The 18034-nt window shown below is 45.2% G+C and overlaps 1 protein-coding gene across 2 annotated transcripts in view; it reads left to right on the plus strand.

The window, feature by feature from the left end:
* Nucleotides 1–18034, plus strand: part of PPP2R2C (protein phosphatase 2 regulatory subunit Bgamma) — a 137555-nt gene that overhangs the window by 114185 nt on the left and 5336 nt on the right. For both annotated transcript variants that reach the window (XM_030449704.1, XM_030449703.1), the window contains 2 exons: nt 7315–7484; nt 11779–11870. In XM_030449704.1, coding sequence (XP_030305564.1) covers nt 7315–7484; nt 11779–11870 — 262 coding nt within the window. The remainder of the gene's footprint in view (nt 1–7314; nt 7485–11778; nt 11871–18034) is intronic.

Genomic DNA, 18034 nt, shown 5'->3' on the forward strand with positions numbered 1-18034 from the left:
GCACCTCTAGCAAAGCTCCCACCCCCAGATCTTGAGCTATTGATCTGGCTTTGCCTTTCAGCCCTCCCTGGAGGTCTGCAAGAAGCTGCAGCATCTCCCTGCAGGTGGGAAACCAGATCCAGAGCCTTAAATATTGATTTGAGGCTCCCCCCCTTTGGAAGCTGCACATCTATTGATGAGTCTGGAGATGGGGTTGTTGGAGAAAGGAGGGGTTTTGGTAGGTAGAGTTGCAGTCTGGTGGGTGAAGGTAGCTTCAGAAATTTAGTTTTACTCAAAGGAAGAAGATGATGTGTAAATGGCTGAGTAAATGAGTGAAGAGGTGCCCTCTGAATTATAGAAAAGCAAATAGAAAATTGAAATATAAGGTGATACTGCTTTTTTTTTTTTCAGTTTAAGACAGGGTAAGCACGTGCAGGCTCTGAGAGTATCATAGAATCATAGAATTAGCCGGGTTGGAAGGGACCTCAGAGATCATCTAGTCCAACCCTTGACCCACCGGAGCAGTTGCTAGACCATGGCACTGAGTGCCACATCCAGTCTTTTTTTAAATGTCTCCAGGGACGGAGAATCTACCACCTCACCGGGCAGTCCATTCCATAGCCTGATCACCCTCTCCGTGAAGAAATTCTTTCTAATATCTAACCTAAACCTCCCCTGGCACAACTTAAGACTGTGTCCTCTTGTCTTGTTGAAGGTCGTCTGTGAAAAGAGTCCAGTTCCCACCTCGCTACAGCCTCCTTTCAGGTAGTTGTAGACAGCAATGAGGTCTCCCCTGAGCCTCCTCTTCTTCAGGCTGAACAGCCCCAGCTCTCTCAGCCTCTCCTCATAGGGCCTGTGCTCGAGTCCCTTCACCAGCCTGGTTGCCCTCCTTTGGACCTGTTCCAGGACCTCTACATCCTTCTTAAACTGAGGGGCCCAGAACTGGACACAGTACTCGAGGTGTGGCCTCACCAGCACTGAGTATAGGGGCAGAATCACCTCCCTGGACCTGCTGGTGACGCTGTTTTTGATACATGCCAGGATGCCATTGGCCTTCTTGGCCACCTGGGCACACTGCTGGCTCATGTTCAGTTTCTTGTCAATGCAGACTCCCAGGTCCCTTTCTGCCTGGCTGCTCTCCAACCACTCTGTGCCCAGCCTGGAGCTCCCCATGGGGTTGTTGTGGCCAAAGTGCAGGACCCGGCACTTGGCCTTGTTGAACCTCATCCCGTTGGAATCGGCCCAGCTCTCCAGTCTGTCCAGGTCCCTCTGCAGAGCCCTCCTGCCTTCGAGTTGGTCCACACTTCCTCCCAGCTTGAAGTGTTAAATATCTGTGGATAGTTATTGAGACTTCAGGTGTTATCTAACTGTAGTTTAGATTGCTTGAGGAAGTGGACTTCAAAATTTCCAAGGATGTATTTTATATTAAAGACTGTAAAACACAAAGATTGTCACCTTAGCAGAACATCCTGACCTTGAAAGAGAAGCTCTGAAGAAGACAGAGGAATAAGTGGCTTAGTGCAAAGCCATAAAGCATCCAGAGATAGGGAAAGACCAAGTAAATAATATTTTCTTTTTCTTTTTTGAAAGATCAAGTAAATAAATCAAACTATTATAGAATCATTGGGTACTCTGAGTTGGAAGGGACTCCTCAGGCTCAACAAATCCAACTCCTGTCCCTGTCTAGGGCACCCCAGGATCTCCCCCTGTGCCTGAGAGCATCACCCAAATGTTTCTTGAGCTCAGGCAGGGTTGGAGCTGTCACCACCTTTTGTAAAGAATGAAACCAAAAGGCATAAAGGGAGCATGGATTTTTCAAAGGCAAACTTTGCAATTGATCTTTTTTTGACTTGGAAAAGAGGAACTCACTGGTATGGAATCCTAGAGTAGATTTTGAGCAGTGCATATTACAGACTCTGGCTGGGCAGGGCAGACAGCATTCCAGGATTCTGGCTCTGCAACAGCTAAAAAGAAAATTTAAGATCAGATGATCAGATCAAGCCTATCATCTGGAGGTTCTGAAGTTTGCAGCTGATCAGGTAATCAGATCAAATCTATCATCTGGAGGTTCTGCAGTTTGCAGCTGGAAACTTGGGGCACAGAGGCTTGTGTGAGAGGGAATTTCCTGCATTTAACAACACTCCAATGGATATTTGGGTTGCTCTTTTTTTCCCCCCTTTGGTTTTTTTCAGCTATTTTTGCACCCCTGTATAATTTTTACCATTCACAGTATCTTTAAGTGCAGTGTTTAGTAGTTTCATTAGGTGTAACATGAAAAAACATCTGCCCTGGCCTCTCCCTTTCCTACTTCCCCTTGGTGACCCCTACTTGTTGATGGGAAGAGACAGGGTACAAGGTGACTTGTCAGTCCCTGTTCATCCTTCCCGTGCCATTCCTCATTACAAACCCCTCAGTCTTTCCCAGGCTATTTAATCCTTCCCTGCATGGAAGGAATTTGATAACTCTGGGTATTTTTACTCCCCATTTTTCTCTCGGAGATAAGACCAGAGCCACAGGAATCTGAGCACATCTTGAATTAAAAAGAATAATGATGTGGATTTTGTGTTGAAGGCGAGTAAAAAGTGTCATGGACTTTAAAATAAAGAAGAATGTGATTAGGATTTTTGTATAAATTCAGTGAAATTGAGGGGTTTTTTTATAATAAACTTAGAATCCTAGAATTGGCTGGGTTGGAAGGAACCTCTGAGATCATCAAGTCCAACCCTTGATCCACTTCTGCTCCGAATTTTCTTTACTGGGTGTGTCTTGTCCCAAAATGTCAATCTTTCAAGTTTATGGATTCAGACCCTTTTAAAATAAAAAACCTGGGAAGTGGCAGCACCTCCAGCACCCAGAGTACAACTCACCAGCTTGAGAGCCCCAAGGGTGCTGGTGGTGGCTCCACACACTTTTCAGCTACTTCTTGAGATGTCTGCTTTTTTTTTTTTTTGGCAGTGTCTGGAAGGGAAGCTGAGTCAGATGGACCTTCCCTCCCACCCAAGCTGTTCCAGGCTATTTTTTGTTTTCCTATAGTTTTTTTTCCCTTTAGATATCTGCTTGTATTTCTGCATCCTACCTACATGCCTTGGGGTTGCCTTTTTCTATCCTAAGGAAAGTCTCCATCTCTGCATTAGATCAGAGAGCCTCAAGGAACACTGAGAATTTATTTCATGAGAGGTGAGTTTGTTTTTCCAGCAGATGGGCAGCAAGCACCATTTGAGGAGGAGGCAGCTTATTTTTACACTGCAGATTTTCTTCAGAATTCAGGAAAAAAACAGCACCCTGGCAAGAATGCTTCACCCAGCCCACCCTTTTCTTCAAAATCTGGACTTAATTCTGTGAAAAGCCACCCTGGGTTTCAGTTTGTGAGCAGAAAGCCACAGAGAAAGGGATTTTGATTTCCTTAAGCTGACTTCCCAGTTTGCCCAGGGATCTGCCAGTGGAGTTTGGGGCAGGAATGGTCTCATCCTTGAAGCTGTACCCAGGGATTTGCTCAGCTTCCCTCTGCATTCCCATGGGATTTCTCTGCCCCACAGTCCTGTTATCAAGGTGGTATTGAAGTCTGAGCAGTGTCACCTGAAAGCTCAGCACACCCCACCCTGGCTGTGATTTCTCTGATTTTCATGCATTTGTAACTAGACAGGTGGCTTTGTGTCTTTCCCATGAGTAGTGCTCTGAAGGTTATCAAGGTACATTATTATTATTATTATTATTATTATTATTATTATTATTATTATTATTATTATTATATTTTATAATCAAGGACACTCTGTGACACTATTAATGAAAGTTAAATATCCCTTTTCAGGGCAAAAGTTAGTTATTAAGAAGTCTGAGCAGTGTCACCTGAAAGCTCAGCACACTCCACCCTGGCTGTGATTTCTCTGATTTTCACTCATTTGCAACTAGACAGGTGGCTTTGTGTCTTTCCCATGAGTAGTGCTCTGAAGGTTATCAAGGATATTATTATTATTATATTTTATTATCAAGGACACTTCTGTGACACTATTAATGGAAGTTAAATATCCTTTTTTAGGGTAAAAGTTAGGTATTAAGAAGTTAATACAGATTTTAATCAAAGAGCATCATAGACTTCTTCATGCAAGCTCAGGAAAGTTGTGATTCCCTGTCCTGGTCTAACAAAATTTATTTGGTTATGGAGAAGTAACCTGGATTTGAAGTCTTGTGTTCTGGGTACTGCTTGGCATCAGAGCAACCTCCAAAAATAAACTCTAAACTGCAAGGAACACTCAGCAGGGACCCCCTCACCCAGGTCAGGGTGCTCAGAACCTCCTCAAACCTCACCTTGAGCATCTCCAGGGATGTCAAGGCTGAACCCAAGAAGCCTCCATCTATCTCCCCTTTGATTCCTGAGGCCAATGCTGCTTGGGTTGGTTGCTGAGTTTTTTCTGTAGCCCTGGGAGCTGCTGCTGAATTTCCTGCCACGATTTTCCTAGCTTGGTGATGCTGAGTGGAGGAACTATCTGCAAGGAATTGCTGAGAATTTCTACCAGTGTCTTTTTTCCTGGAGTGATAAGAGGCTTTCCTGCCTACATTAGTGCCTGCAGTTAATTAATCTAAGCCTTTCTAATACTCACTGTGGTCAGGCTAGGAAAGCAATAAACAGGGCAGAGAAAGGATGAAATGGTTTAATCTCATTAATGAACGAAATAGAGACTATCCAGGTACAAATATTAACTCCTCTTCTAATAACTGGGAGCTGTACAAGATCTATAGAGCCAAGAATATAGATCTCAACTCTAAATGAAGTGGAGCTCAGTTAGTCTTTTGTTTTTTTCTTCCCTGGTTTTAATTGCAACTTCACATCATAATTAGGAGGATGAGATTCCTGCCAGCCAAGCACATAGCTGGGAGAGATGAAAGGGAAGAGGTATGAGAAATGATAATTGCTTTGTGCTCATCAGACTCCTGTTGAAAACCTGACAGGATAATTACAAAATACCTGCTTTGCAGGATGTCTGGGCAAATTCTGAAAGAGCTATTGAAAGCTCTTCACTTGTCATCTGTCTGAAAAGGAAAGTTGTGGGTTTGTTGGTTTTTTGCCCCCCCTGTTTTGAAGTAGTTGAGATGTGTGGTATGTGTTCAAATACAGACCTTATTCTCCTCTGCATGCCTGGTTGCATTCCAGTGCCCACTCCCAAGGAAAATTGCCTTCATTTTCTTTGCATTACCCCACGTGCTTTGCCCAGGTTCTCACCCTTAACTTGCAGCAGAACATTATCTCACCTGAAGGGAACTGTAAGCTTCTTGCTTTCAGGTCTGAATAAACAAGCTGAGAGAAAACTGTTCTCCTGGACTAGACAAAAAAAATATGTTTTGACTGATGGTAAAACGTTGTTCTTTATCCAGCACATTTTCAGGGCTTTTCTTCACCTACTTTTGAAACGTGAAAAATCTTACCAAGCTGCTAATTTTCCAAGAATATTCTAGAGACAGATGCCAACCAAACCTCTGCTGGTTTGCTGAGAACTGAAAGACCCCAGAAACCTTTCTACTGAAGTTTACCATGAGGTTATTTAAATCATGAGCCCACAGAGCTGCAGGAAAGCACAGAGATGCTGTAGGACCTGGTGGGCAGGGCTGGAGGTGGTGAAGGCTTTGGGGAGAATCCTAGAATCCTAGAATTGGCTGGGTTGGAAGGGACCTCAGAGATCATCAAGTCCAACCCTTGATCCACTCCCGCTGCAGTTCCCAGCCCATGGCACTCAGTGCTACATCCAGGCTCTTTGGAAATATCTCCAGACACGGAGAATCCACTACTTCCCTGGGCAGCCCATTCCAATGCCTGATCACCCTCTCCAGAAAGAAATTCTTTCTCATCTCCAACCTAAACCTCCCCTGGCACAACTTGAGACCCTGCCCTCTTGTCTTGCTGAGAGTTGCCTGGGAAAAGAGCCCAACCCCCCCCTGGCTCCAACCTCCTTTCAGGGAGTTGTAGAGAGTGATGAGGTCTCCCCTGAGCCTCCTCTTCTCCAGCCTCAACACCTCCAGCTCCCTCAGCCCTTCCTCACAGGAATTCTGCTGGATCCCTTCACAGCCTCCTTGCTCTTCTCTGGACCTGCTCCACCACCTCAATCTCCTTCCTGAGCTTCCTGAGGGGCCCAGAACTGGACACAGGACTCAAGCTGTGGCCTCCCCAGGGCTGAGCACAGGGGCAGAATCCCTTCCCTGGACCTGCTGGCCACGCTCTTCCTGAGCCAGCCCAGGATGCCATTGGCCTTCTTGGCCACCTGGGCACACTGCTGGCTCCTCTTCAGCTTCCTGGCAATCCAGACTCCCAGGTCCCTTTCTGCCACTCTGTCCCCAGCCTGGAGCTCCCCATGGGGTTGTTGTGGCCAAAGTGCAGGACCCGGCACTTGGCCGTGTTGAACCTCATCCCGTTGGGATCAGCCCAACTCTCCAGTCTGTCCAGGTCCCTCTGCAGAGCCCTCCTGCCTTCCAGCTGATCCACACTCCCCCAGCTTAGTGTCATCTGAGAATTTGCTGATGATGGACTCAATCCCCTCATCTAAATCATCAATGAAGATATTGAACAGAACTGGGCCCAACACTGATCCCTGGGGGACACCACTAGTGACCGGCCGCCATTTTGATGCAGCCCCGTTCAGCACCACTCTCTGGGCCCGGCCCTCCAGCCAGTTCCTAACCCAGCACAGGGTGCTCCTGTCCAAGCTGTGGGCTGACAGCTTTTTCAGGAGGATGCTGTGGGAGACGGTGTCAAAGAAGGACGAAGAGACCTTAGAGTTGGTTTAGGCTGGAAAAGACCTTAGAGATCATCTCCAGTTCCATGATATATAAAACTTTGCTGCTCAGCTCTCAGGATGAGTTCATTGCCATCCCAAGTTGACTTTCAGATGCCTTCAGGGAGCAGCCTGCAGCCTGTCCAGGTGGTTCTGGCAACCAGGGCAGGCTTGAAGTAACCCTGAAGATGCCAAGACTGTTGTGAGACCACATGTGCACCTTTTGTGTGACAGGGACACTTAAATTTGGGTTAAATCAGGAAATCAGGGTGCGGACCCCAGAAGGGATCACTTACTATAGATAAGTGCAGCCAGCTACCTGGTGTTATTTCCCTAATTTCCCAAAGTGATGCTTTGGGCTTTAGCTGTAAGGCTAATTATTGCAATACTTAAAGCTTACAGTTTGTATTTTTATATAAAGATAAAAGAAGCATTTAAATGCTGGGCATGTCATTAATTCCATGTCATATCCCTTGGTGCACTGATTTCCACATTTCACAGAGTTCAGCTGGTACAACAGAGCATTTTAAAAATAGAATTCTAATTTGTCTCCCTTCTTTTTTTCCTTTAACAGTTTATGAAGAACCAGAAGACCCCAGCAACAGATCGTTTTTCTCAGAAATTATCTCTTCAGTGTCAGATGTCAAATTCAGTCACAGTGGGAGATACATGCTGACAAGGGATTACCTCACTGTCAAGGTTTGGGATCTGAACATGGAAACAAAGCCCGTGGAAACATACCAGGTAGGTACCTCTCATGTCTTAATGCAGCAATAGAAAAACATCTCAGTGCTCAAAAGCTGAATGTTTTCTTAAATATTAAAAAAAAAAAATAAATCCATTCGTTTTCTTTTCATGACTTGGTTGGAGAAGCAGAAGAGTTGCTAAGCAAAGGGGTTAAAATCCTCAACCTGGTTGTTGGACAAGGGTAATTTCAATCATAATAAGGAATGTAGGGCTGGGGGAGGCAAGTGTGAGGCTGGGAGCTGAAAGAAGCTGCTCCTAGCAAGGGAAATCATCTCTTCATTTTGGCATCTGCTTTCAAGTGAGGTATTTCACTACCAACATAAAAAAGAAACAGGAATTTGTGTGCTGCTTCTGCTGAGAGTTGGGACCTTTGTCATTTCAGAACTTTTTTTAAAAAAAAAACACAAAAAAACCCTTCATCTCTGCCTTTCTCCCTTGGGCCAAGTCCTAGAGGCAATCAGTGTTCAACCCTGCCACCCCCACTGACACAGCACTTGGTGAATGCCAGCCAGACACATCTGGCTGCCTGAATTCCTTGCAGTCTTATCCAGACAAAATGCCAGTGGCTCCAGCTAGCACTGGATTTGTACTCTGACATCTGTTCTGCTTGGCAGTCAGGGGCTGAGCTTACATTTTGGGGCTCTGCCTTCAACGAGGAAAAAAAAATATCTGTGACACAGAAACTGCTTCTTATGCAAACACAACGAGGAAAAAAAAAATTGTGAAGCTACTTCCAGAGGATGGAGGAAAAATGTCATTTATCTGGCTCCTTCTGCTTGCTCAGTGCTGGAGCAATCCCTTGTTTGCTGTGTGGATGGAATGGCAGGTGGGGTACAGCAGATCCCAGGAACTATAATTAAGATTGGCTTTAAAATAGCATGGAAACAGAGAGTATCTTGTCACAACCCCTGGGATTTTACATCAAGAATGGAGTGGGCAACCTTGTCCCACCTGCTTGTCTTGACATGTGCCTTGATTTCCTCCTGTAGGTTGCTGTGAAACAAGCTGCCCACCTTTAAATCCCTCTGACACCCAGCACTGGGGCCAATTAAACAGCTTCATTTCTCCATGCTGAGAGGGGAAAAGTGGGGATAATGTCAGATTTTCAGTACTGATCATAGCAGTCAGAAGCTTCGAGGAGAAAAAAACCCAAAACCCAAGACCCACAGCAAAAGTCCTGCAAATAGAAGTGTTCTTGCTGCCTGAACTTGGTCTTTCATACTCAAATATTTCTCCAGAGCCTTGTAAAGAGTTTAGAGATGTGATGCTGAGTCTTGCAGCAGATCAAAGCAGAATCTGGAACTCAGGGTCCTCAGGAAGCCAACAGCACAGGAATTCCATAGGCTTCCAGTGGTCCAACCTTTTATGTTGTTCAGCTCCAGGGAGTAGAGAACTCTGGCTGTTCTTTAGAAAAAATGCTTCAAACTACTCTTAAATAATATGCCTTAAATGTATCTCACCCATAAATCTCAATTACTTTTAAATAATATGCCTTAAATGTATCTTAAACATAAATCTCACAAACAAACTTGGAAATCTCTCAAACAGTTTGTCCTTTCCTGAAGGCAGCAAATTAACCTGACACTGACCCTTCTGTATCCACATGATTATGATGACCTCTAGGCCAATTAAAAATTAAAAAATATTAATAAAAAAATTGAATTTCTCATTTCATTCAGTGCATGGCAGCCATTTAGGTATTTCCTAGCAGCAAGACCCATGAAGAGGGTCACAGCAGATTTCTATACCTGGACTGCTTCATTACCAGGTTATAATTTTAGCATCCCCAAAAAGAAATTGGAACTCTTCATACAAATTCTTCTTTTTATCAATGCTGTGGCTCAAAGAAGACAACTGGATGGAGAAGCCTTGCTGAAACCTCTTGTTCAACAGGATTTTCTCCTCTTGATGCTTCACAGAAAAGAAAAAAGGCCAGAAGTGAAAAAGCAAGAGAGTGGGATGCTGGCTTGCATGTTGCAAGGCAGCTCCTTACAGGAGGCTTTTTTGGGGCTGCCAGGGGAATTATCCCAGCAGAAGCAGACCCAGCAAGAAGCAGAGGTGACCATGTTCACAGTTTGATCCATTTTGGGTGTGCTGAGGGGTTTGGAGTCACCTACCAGTGCAGTTCCTGCTGGTGACTGCTCCCTCCCAGTGCTAACATTGCTGGGTTATATGGAGCACAGAATTTCTTAGACAATTCCATGAATGCCTGACCTTAAACACTGCCCTGCAGAAAAGGAGAATGCCTCTTGTAATTGGTTTGGAATGAATTTAGTTTGGGTTCAGGTGCTGCTCACACGTGGTAGGAGTAATCTGCAACAGACAAAAGAAATCTGATTTTATCCTCAATCACTAGTGGGAGGTGAATCTGCAAACAAGGGGAAAATTCAGTGTTTCTGGCAGTGAAGTTTTCCAGTGATTGTGGTCAGATGTGGCAGTCAAAGGGTCCAGTTGAAGCTCTCCAAGCTGAGTCTCTGAGTCTGCAGAGAGAGTTGGTCAAGGAAAAGGAGCTGAGACCTTGAAGAGCTCAGTGCAAAGCTGCAAAATGCTTTGTGACAGAGCTGATGGAAAGGCAGAGCCCCAAGCTGTGGAGCTGGAGAGGCTTGGCAGAGGGGATGGATGTGACAGTGGCTGTGACAGATGGCTGCTGGAAAGGGTAACAAGAGGAAAACCTAAAAATGACAGCCAAAGAGCCACGTGTGATCTGCTTTTTGCTCCTGCTTTACCCAACCTTTCTCTTTCTTCCAAGAGTTGAGAGCAAAGATGCTAAAGGAAAGATCTCCAGTCCTGTAAGAAATTACACTGCTTAGGTAAAAAGGCATTAAGTAAAGAGAAAACGAAGGATTTAATTACAGAGGATGCACGAAATGCATCAGTCCTAAAAGTCTTCTGACCTACTGCTCCCCATGAGGGTAAATGCATTCCATCCATTTAATTGTGAAATACTTTATCTGCAGCTACCATTTGCTTATTATTTGCTGCACCAGACATTATCTGTAGATGTACAGTTCAGTGTTCACTCCTCTGTGAAGGAAAACTCATCCATGCCTAAAATTTATAGCCCTGAATAACCTCATGCTACAGAATTCCTAGGATACTGCACAATTTGCCTATTAAAACCAGGTTAGTTTAAAGAAAATAGAAGTGAAAGGACATTGTCCCTCATCTGGTATTGACTGAAGTTCTCTTACTACAAGAAACGTTTATGCCCTCAGGCCAGAGGGGGATGCTGAGCATCCAGGAGCAGGAAAAGTCTCCCTGGATCCCAAGGACTGAGCCCTCTGGGTGCCAGAGTTAAATTGTGCCCCTGGGCTATTGGATCAGTACTTGTGCTCTGAGAGGCCTTCTACATATCTTGGGTTTACAGTTCCTACACCAGCTGGAAGAGAATATCAGGAGTAAAAGCATTACTCAGTTCTTTTAGGCAGGGTTTGGGGTTTGGTTTTTTTTTTCTAGCTTTTTTATTTCCTTGTGGAATGAAACCAATCAGCCAGAAAGCAAACTCATCAACATCAGCAATAAATGGAAATGATTTGAATGAGATCTGCTGCTTTGTGAGAACCTTTGTTCAGCAGAGAGGGGTGGCCCACAGGAGAGGTCCTTCTGCTGCTTGGTCCCACTTTGCAAGTGTCAAAGAGAGAAGGTGCAATGGTGATTTTCAGTCTTATGAAGAAGAGAGATCCTTGGGCCAAACCAGTGCTTGTGCCACTGCAACCCTGGGCTCCATTTCCCTTCTGAAATGCCTTATCCAAATGTCTGGAATACCATACACTGCAGGTTCTTTTTTAATAGAGCCAAGTCCTTTCTGCCATGATTTGGAGTCCACTTATCTTGGAATAGGACATTTTTGTTACCATTTAAATTGGGTTTCTTGCTTATCTTGGAATAGGACATTTTTGTTACCCTTTAAATTGGGTTTCTTGCTAATTAGCACATCCAGGGTGTCAGCTGGTGAAATGTCTTTGGGAATTAGGCTGGCACTGAGGAACTCACCCAAGCAGGAAACAAGGATCTTGAAGAAGGGTGGTCTGCAGCCTGCTGGGGGAGGTCTGCTTCCTGCCTTCCTGCAGCAATAATTCTGGAGCACCTGCTTCATGGGGCTGTGGAAATGTACCCACAGCTTCTTTAGAGCTTAACCACAGGATTCTGCAAAGCCAGCAATCTGTGCAGCTTGTTTTGGGAGTGAATTTGGGAGATAAAGCAGCCAGTGTGGAGCTGGGTTTGTTTGTTTTGTTTTATTTCAAGAATAAGAGCATTATTTGGTTTCCATTTTTGTTTTGTTTTTTAACAGGTCCATGATTACCTTAGGAGCAAGTTGTGCTCTCTCTATGAAAACGACTGCATCTTTGACAAGTTTGAATGTGCATGGAATGGATCAGACAGGTAATCCATCCAGCCTTATGTCCTTAACTGCCTTGGGGTGGTTTTGCCACCTCAGTTTTTACACCATCCCAACCTGGTGTTCAGGTTGATAAAAGGTGTTTGGTTATGGGTGTAGCTGCATCTCTGAGCTCCTTAGACAAGATGTAAAACTTGTTAATCTTGGCTTGTGCCTTGGTGTGTGGGGGGGAACCCTTCAAATTGTGTCAGCTATCACCAAAATCTGCTAAAGTTTAAAAGGATTCTGCCAACTTGCACATCCACACCAGCTGAGGAAGCTTGTGTGCTCCTGTATTTCCACACCAGCTGCCTCCAAAACCCAAGTCATTTCTTGGAAACAGGGAATGAGTGAGGAAAAGCAGTCACAGGCACCCACTGATCACCTACAAGTTGCTGCCACCATCCCACTGACATAAATCCCAATTTCATCTGCTATTCCTCACTAGAGAAGTCCTTCTCTCTCTGCACTGAAGGAGAGGTCCTGGTTTATATGTTGGATAGAATATTTTGTTGGATGTTTCCATGAGCAGAACGGGCACATCCAAGCAAGGGATGCAATGTGTTCCATGCCATCCTGTTGGCAAATGGTGGCTGTGCTTTGGGGAGCAGGAATATTGTGCAGAAAGAACTGAGCAGCCCAGCAGACTGGGATCAGAAAGATGGATGAAATCCAAGAGTATAATGCAAGGTGAGCATCTTTGTTTAAAACAAAATCAAATCAAATGAAACCAAAAAGACTCACACCAACAATGGATAGGGATGTTCATACAGAAGGTGTCTATGTAAGGGATTAACAAGCTACAAAATGCATGTGAGGCAGAGCCCAGGAGTGAATTTTGAAGGGGACCCAGTGACTTCTGGCTCAGCAGACCCAGGAGCAGCAGGAATATTGTATAGAAAGAACTGAGCAGCCCAGGAGACTGGGATCATAAAGATGGATGAAATCCAAGAGTGTAATGCAAGGTGAGGATCTTTGTTTAAAAACAAAATCAAACCAAACCAAAAAGACTCACACCAACAATGTACAGGGATGTTCATAAAGAAGGTGACTGTGGAAGGGATCAAACAGCTACAAAATGCTTGTGAGGCAGAGCTCAGGAGTGAATTTTGAAGGGGACCCAGTGACTTCTGGCTCAGCAGACCCAGGAGCAGCAGGAATATTGTACAGAAAGCACTGAGCAGCCCAGCAGACTGGGATCATAAAGATGGATGAAATCCAAGAGTATAATGCAAGGTGAGGATCTTTGTTTAAAACAAAATCAAATGAAACCAAACCAAAAAACCTCACACCAACAATGCACAAGGATGTTCATACAGAATTTAACTATGTAAGGGATCAAACATCTACAAAATGCATGTGAGGCAGAGCTCAGGAGTGAATTTTGAAGGGGACCCAGTGACTTCTGGCTCAGCAGACCCAGGAGCCAAGAGGCAAAAGTTTGGCACTGGATGAGAGCTTGGAACTGTGCCTTCAGCTCACTTAGCCTCCCATTTGGGAAAGAGAAAACTGGTGCATTTCATTGTGTTTGAAAGAGGCCAATCCCCCCAGGACTGGGCAAGGCCTGTGAAACAGAGTGTGGGGCAGCTGTGAAAAAGGCAAATTTGATCCTTGAGTGGGCAAGGCTGGGATATCCAGCAGAGAAAGGAGTCGTGGTGACATTATGTTAGGGTCTTATTCAAAGACCTTTGGGCTGCAGTTTCACATCTCTTGGCTCTCATCTCCAAGCTGGATGAAGTCAGTGGGCAAAGGGACAGCTGCTGAAAAGAAAAGAGAGGGCAGGAGGTTGGGTTTGATCAGCTCAGCAGGAGAGAAGCCAGGATTATACTTGCTTGTAGTAAGGATGTCAAGGAGGTACATGGAAAAGAGGAAGAGGATCCAGCCAAGAGAAATGGGAAGAATGATGGCACAACAGCAAAGAATCAATCCCAGCCTGGAATCCAGAGGGAATTCAGAGCTGTTCAGACAGTGAGAGTGTGCAGCAGTCTTCCCATCCTGAGCACTGGAGGTGCAAGGTGCACAACTGGTTTGGTGATGGTGCTCAGGTTTGGGAAAGCAGATTGATGAGACATGGGTTAACATGAGCAGTACCTGAAGGGCACTTCAAGGATGGGGTTGGACTTTTTGCAGTGTGTAGCAAGAGGACAAGCAATTATACATTTTAACTGACTATAAAAACACTGAAACTGTTCTTAAAGACATGATTTGCATGAGGGTGTAGTGCAAGGACAAGGAGCAATGGTTTCAAACCTGAAGAGGAGAGATTTAGGTCAGACATTGGGAAGAAATTCTCTGATTTGAGGGTGCTGAGCCCCTGTCCCAGGTTTTCCAGGGAAGCTGTGGCTGCCCCATCCCTGGCAGTGTCCAAGTCCAGGTTGGATGGGGCTTGGAGCAACCTGGGCTGGTGGGAGGTGTCCCTGCCCATGGCACTAGGGATGGAACTGGATGAGCTTTAAGGTCCCTTCCAACCCAAACCATTCCATGATTCTGTGACAAGTGTCTGAACTCAGGAGCACAGAAAAGGTCTCTTCCAGCCCTGTGTTCAACAGGTGTCCCTTGGGCACAATTCCCAGATCCATCACTGAACACACCACAGAGATGGAAAGAAACTGCTGAGCAGAGTCTCTGGCAATGTCTGACAGAAGATAAGGCTTTGCTTTAATTTAGTTGTTCCTTTTTAAGAGTCCAAGCCACTGATTATTTTCTGATCAACATTCACCCCTCTGAGCTCCTCCCTTCTGCATGCAACAAACATTTTGCTCCACACTGCAAAGATTTTTCTGTATTTATGTTTAAATTTAAATCACATTTGAGCAGCAGGAATTCTTAAAGAACAGTCCATTGGAAGAGAGTGGTTGCTTAATTTGATCCTTCTGGCATGCATTTTGTTTTCCAAAAGGGAAGCCATGGCTATTAGCAGTGGTGCTCTTGAGAGAGGCTGCATCCCAGGCTTTGTATTATTAATACTTATACAGAGCAGGAATAACTGCAGCTCTAAAGAGGTTATTTTTATCTGTTGCAAATTTAAAGTGGCAGGATTGTTCAGTTAAAACAAAAGGGCATCTAATATTGACGTGGCCATGCTTTTTATTAATTTTTCTCCTGACTAAGGAGTCCATCTAGGCTAGGAGAGAGCCCGGTGGTGAGGCTGTTCACCAAAAAAAAATAATAAAAAAAAAAAAAAATCAATGTACGTGAGCTCTGATTAGAAGGTGATTGATGCTCAGTTACTCCAATGAGCAGGAACTAATGTGATCAGACAGAGCCCATCTCATTTGCTGAAGGGCACATTAATCACCAGGTACTTTGGCAGCACAGTGGTCAGGGGAGGGAGTCAAGCAGGGGTCTCCCAGTAATTCAAGCAGATGAGCACATATTATCTGGAGCTGAGTACATCACACTAAAATCAGGCCCTCTTTATGGTAGATACATCATGACATGGCTGTGTAGGCAACGGGAGCCCTGTGTGCACACTGATTTAATTTACCTCCTCCATTCACTTACACACTCAGGCCTTTTAATAATGCCCTGTGAGACACTGTTTGCTCCTCACTCTCAGCCATTGTTATTTTATGTTAGTTTTACCTCAAAAATCAGCACTTAGGGAGCTGCTGGGAAGCTGCAGGAGAAGGCAGTAAAAGAAAAAATAAATAGTGTAGCAGTTTTACGTGGTAGTAAGCAAATACCTTGATGTAGCGGGAGGAGCCATTCTTGCTCCTGAAGCTCAACGAGCTGCTGGTCTCTTCCAGGACTCCAGCCACCACACAGCACTTCCAGGGTAGAAGTGTACCAGGAGGAGCCTTTCTTGCTCCAGAGGCTCAACGAGCTGCTGGGCTCTCCATCACCTCACACCAGAGTGAGCTTCCCTCTGGGGGTGTGTGTCCCACCTTTATTGGCCCCCTGGTAATAGGGGGCCTGCCCTAACCAGGCACAGGTGGACTCACACCCACTCTTTGGCAACTCGAGGCACCTGGTTTATCTTGTTTCTCTACCCCTTGATTACTGTTCATTCTTTTTTAAAAAAACTTTAAATAAATGAGAGTTTGGGGATCCTTCCAGGGAGACTCCTGAATAGCATCATGGTAAGTGATCAGCTGTACAAGTGACATAGGACTGGTCAGTCAGTCCTGTCCAGCCCTGTGAGACACTGTTTGCTCCTCACTCTCAGCCATAGTTATTTTATGTTAGTTTTACCTCAAAAATCAGCACTTAGGGAGCTGCTGGGAAGTTGCAGGAGAAGGCAGTAAAAGAAAAAAAAAGTAGTAAGCAAATACCTTGATCACTGTTAATTTAAAAAAAAAAAAACTCAAAATAAATGAGTGTTTGGGGACCCTTCCAGGGAGACTCCTGAATAGCATCATGATAAGTGACCAGCTGTACAAGTGACATGGACTGGTCAGTCAGTCCTGTCCTACTGGGCTGGCATTCATCCCACTGGGAATCTCTTGGCCTCTAATCAGGGAGACTCAGGAAATCCCAATGGATGTGATGCTAACAGTGTGCTCCTGTCTGGCTCCATCGGGAGGAGGTGGAAAACATCCTGTTGTTCTCAAGGCTTGGAATGGCAAATATTACCTTGGATAGACTTTGGGATCTCCTTATTCCCACTCTTATCCAGTATCCAGAGAAGAGGAACCAAGCTGGTGAAGAGTCTGGAGCACAAATCCTGTGAGGAAGGGCTGAGGGAGCTGGGGGTGTTGAGGCTGGAGAAGAGGAGGCTCAGGGGAGACCTCATCACTCTCTCCAACTCCCTGAAAGGAGGTTGGAGCCGGGGGGGGGTTGGGCTCTTTTCCCAGGCAACTCTCAGCAAGACAAGAGGGCAGGGTCTCAAGTTGTGCCAGGGGAGGTTTAGGTTGGAGATGAGAAAGAATTTCTTTCTGGAGAGGGTGATCAGGCATTGGAATGGGCTGCCCAGGGAAGTAGTGGATTCTCCGTGTCTGGAGATATTTCCAAAGAGCCTGGATGTGGCACTGAGTGCCATGGGCTGGGAACTGCAGCGGGAGTGGATCAAGGGTTGGACTTGATGATCTCTGAGGTCCCTTCCAACCCAGCCAATTCTAGGATTCTATGATTCTAAGAGGAGGCTCAGGGGAGACCTCATCACTCTCTACAACTCCCTGAAAGGAGGTTGGAGCCAGGGGGGGGGGTTGGGCTCTTTTCCCACTTAACTGGTGATAGGATGAGAGGAAATGTGCCAGGGGAGGTTTGGATTGGATATCTGGAAAAATTTTTTTCATGGGAAGAGTGGAATTGGGAATGTTCAGGCTGGAGAAGTGGAGGCTGAGTGGGGGGAGACCTCATCACTCTCTACAGGTACCTGGCAGGAGGTTGGAGGGAGGTGGGGGTTGGTCTCTCCTTCCAGGTCACCAGGGAAGGTTGAGATTGGATAGTAGGAAAGATTTCTTCATGGGATGAGTGGTCCCATGAGGTTTTGGAAGAGGCTGCCCAGGGAGTCCCTATTCCTGGAAGTCTTCAAAAACTGTGTGGATGTAGCACTTGAGGAGTTGGCTGCTGGGCTTGGGTTGCCAGTTGGATTTGCTGATTTTAGGGGTCTTTTCCAACCTTGTGCTTCTGTGATTGATAAGGAAGAATGCCCCAGTGCCAGGGCAGGCTGGTGAATTGGCACCATTTGGGGTTGTCACTCCCACATCTGAAGAATTTCCAGACATCCTCAGAGCTTGCTGGGGGCAGGGAGTCCCCCCCCAGGCTTTGGGTTCTTGAATCCCTTGCAAGGGTTTTTTGCAAGCACTGCTGGTGCACAGCAGTGTCTGGAAATACGGAGCAGACTCTTCCTATACTCAGCTACAATTTCTATGCCTCTATATGCCTAATTTCTTTCTCTTTATAAATATAAATTCTCCTTATCACTTACCTCTCCTTATTGTACATTTTATTTCCCTGAGCAGGAGTAAATTGCAAGCTTCTATCTACTTCCTCCTCTCTTTTATTGGTATTTTAAGCAGCAGGTAAGGTTATAATCCATCTGTGCTGGTGACCTTGGGCAAGAATGGGCACTTTCTCATTTACATAATGCTGTTTTTTTTTTTACTGTGCCATTAAAGTGCCAAAAAAACCCCCAAAACAAAACAAAAACCAGGGCCAGAATGGAAAGCTATATATGTTAAAAAATACATCTACATATGTTAAAAAATAATTGCAGGATATCCAA

This window comes from Calypte anna, chromosome 4A, assembly GCF_003957555.1.
Source record: "Calypte anna isolate BGI_N300 chromosome 4A, bCalAnn1_v1.p, whole genome shotgun sequence".
Lineage (NCBI taxonomy): Eukaryota > Metazoa > Chordata > Aves > Apodiformes > Trochilidae > Calypte > Calypte anna.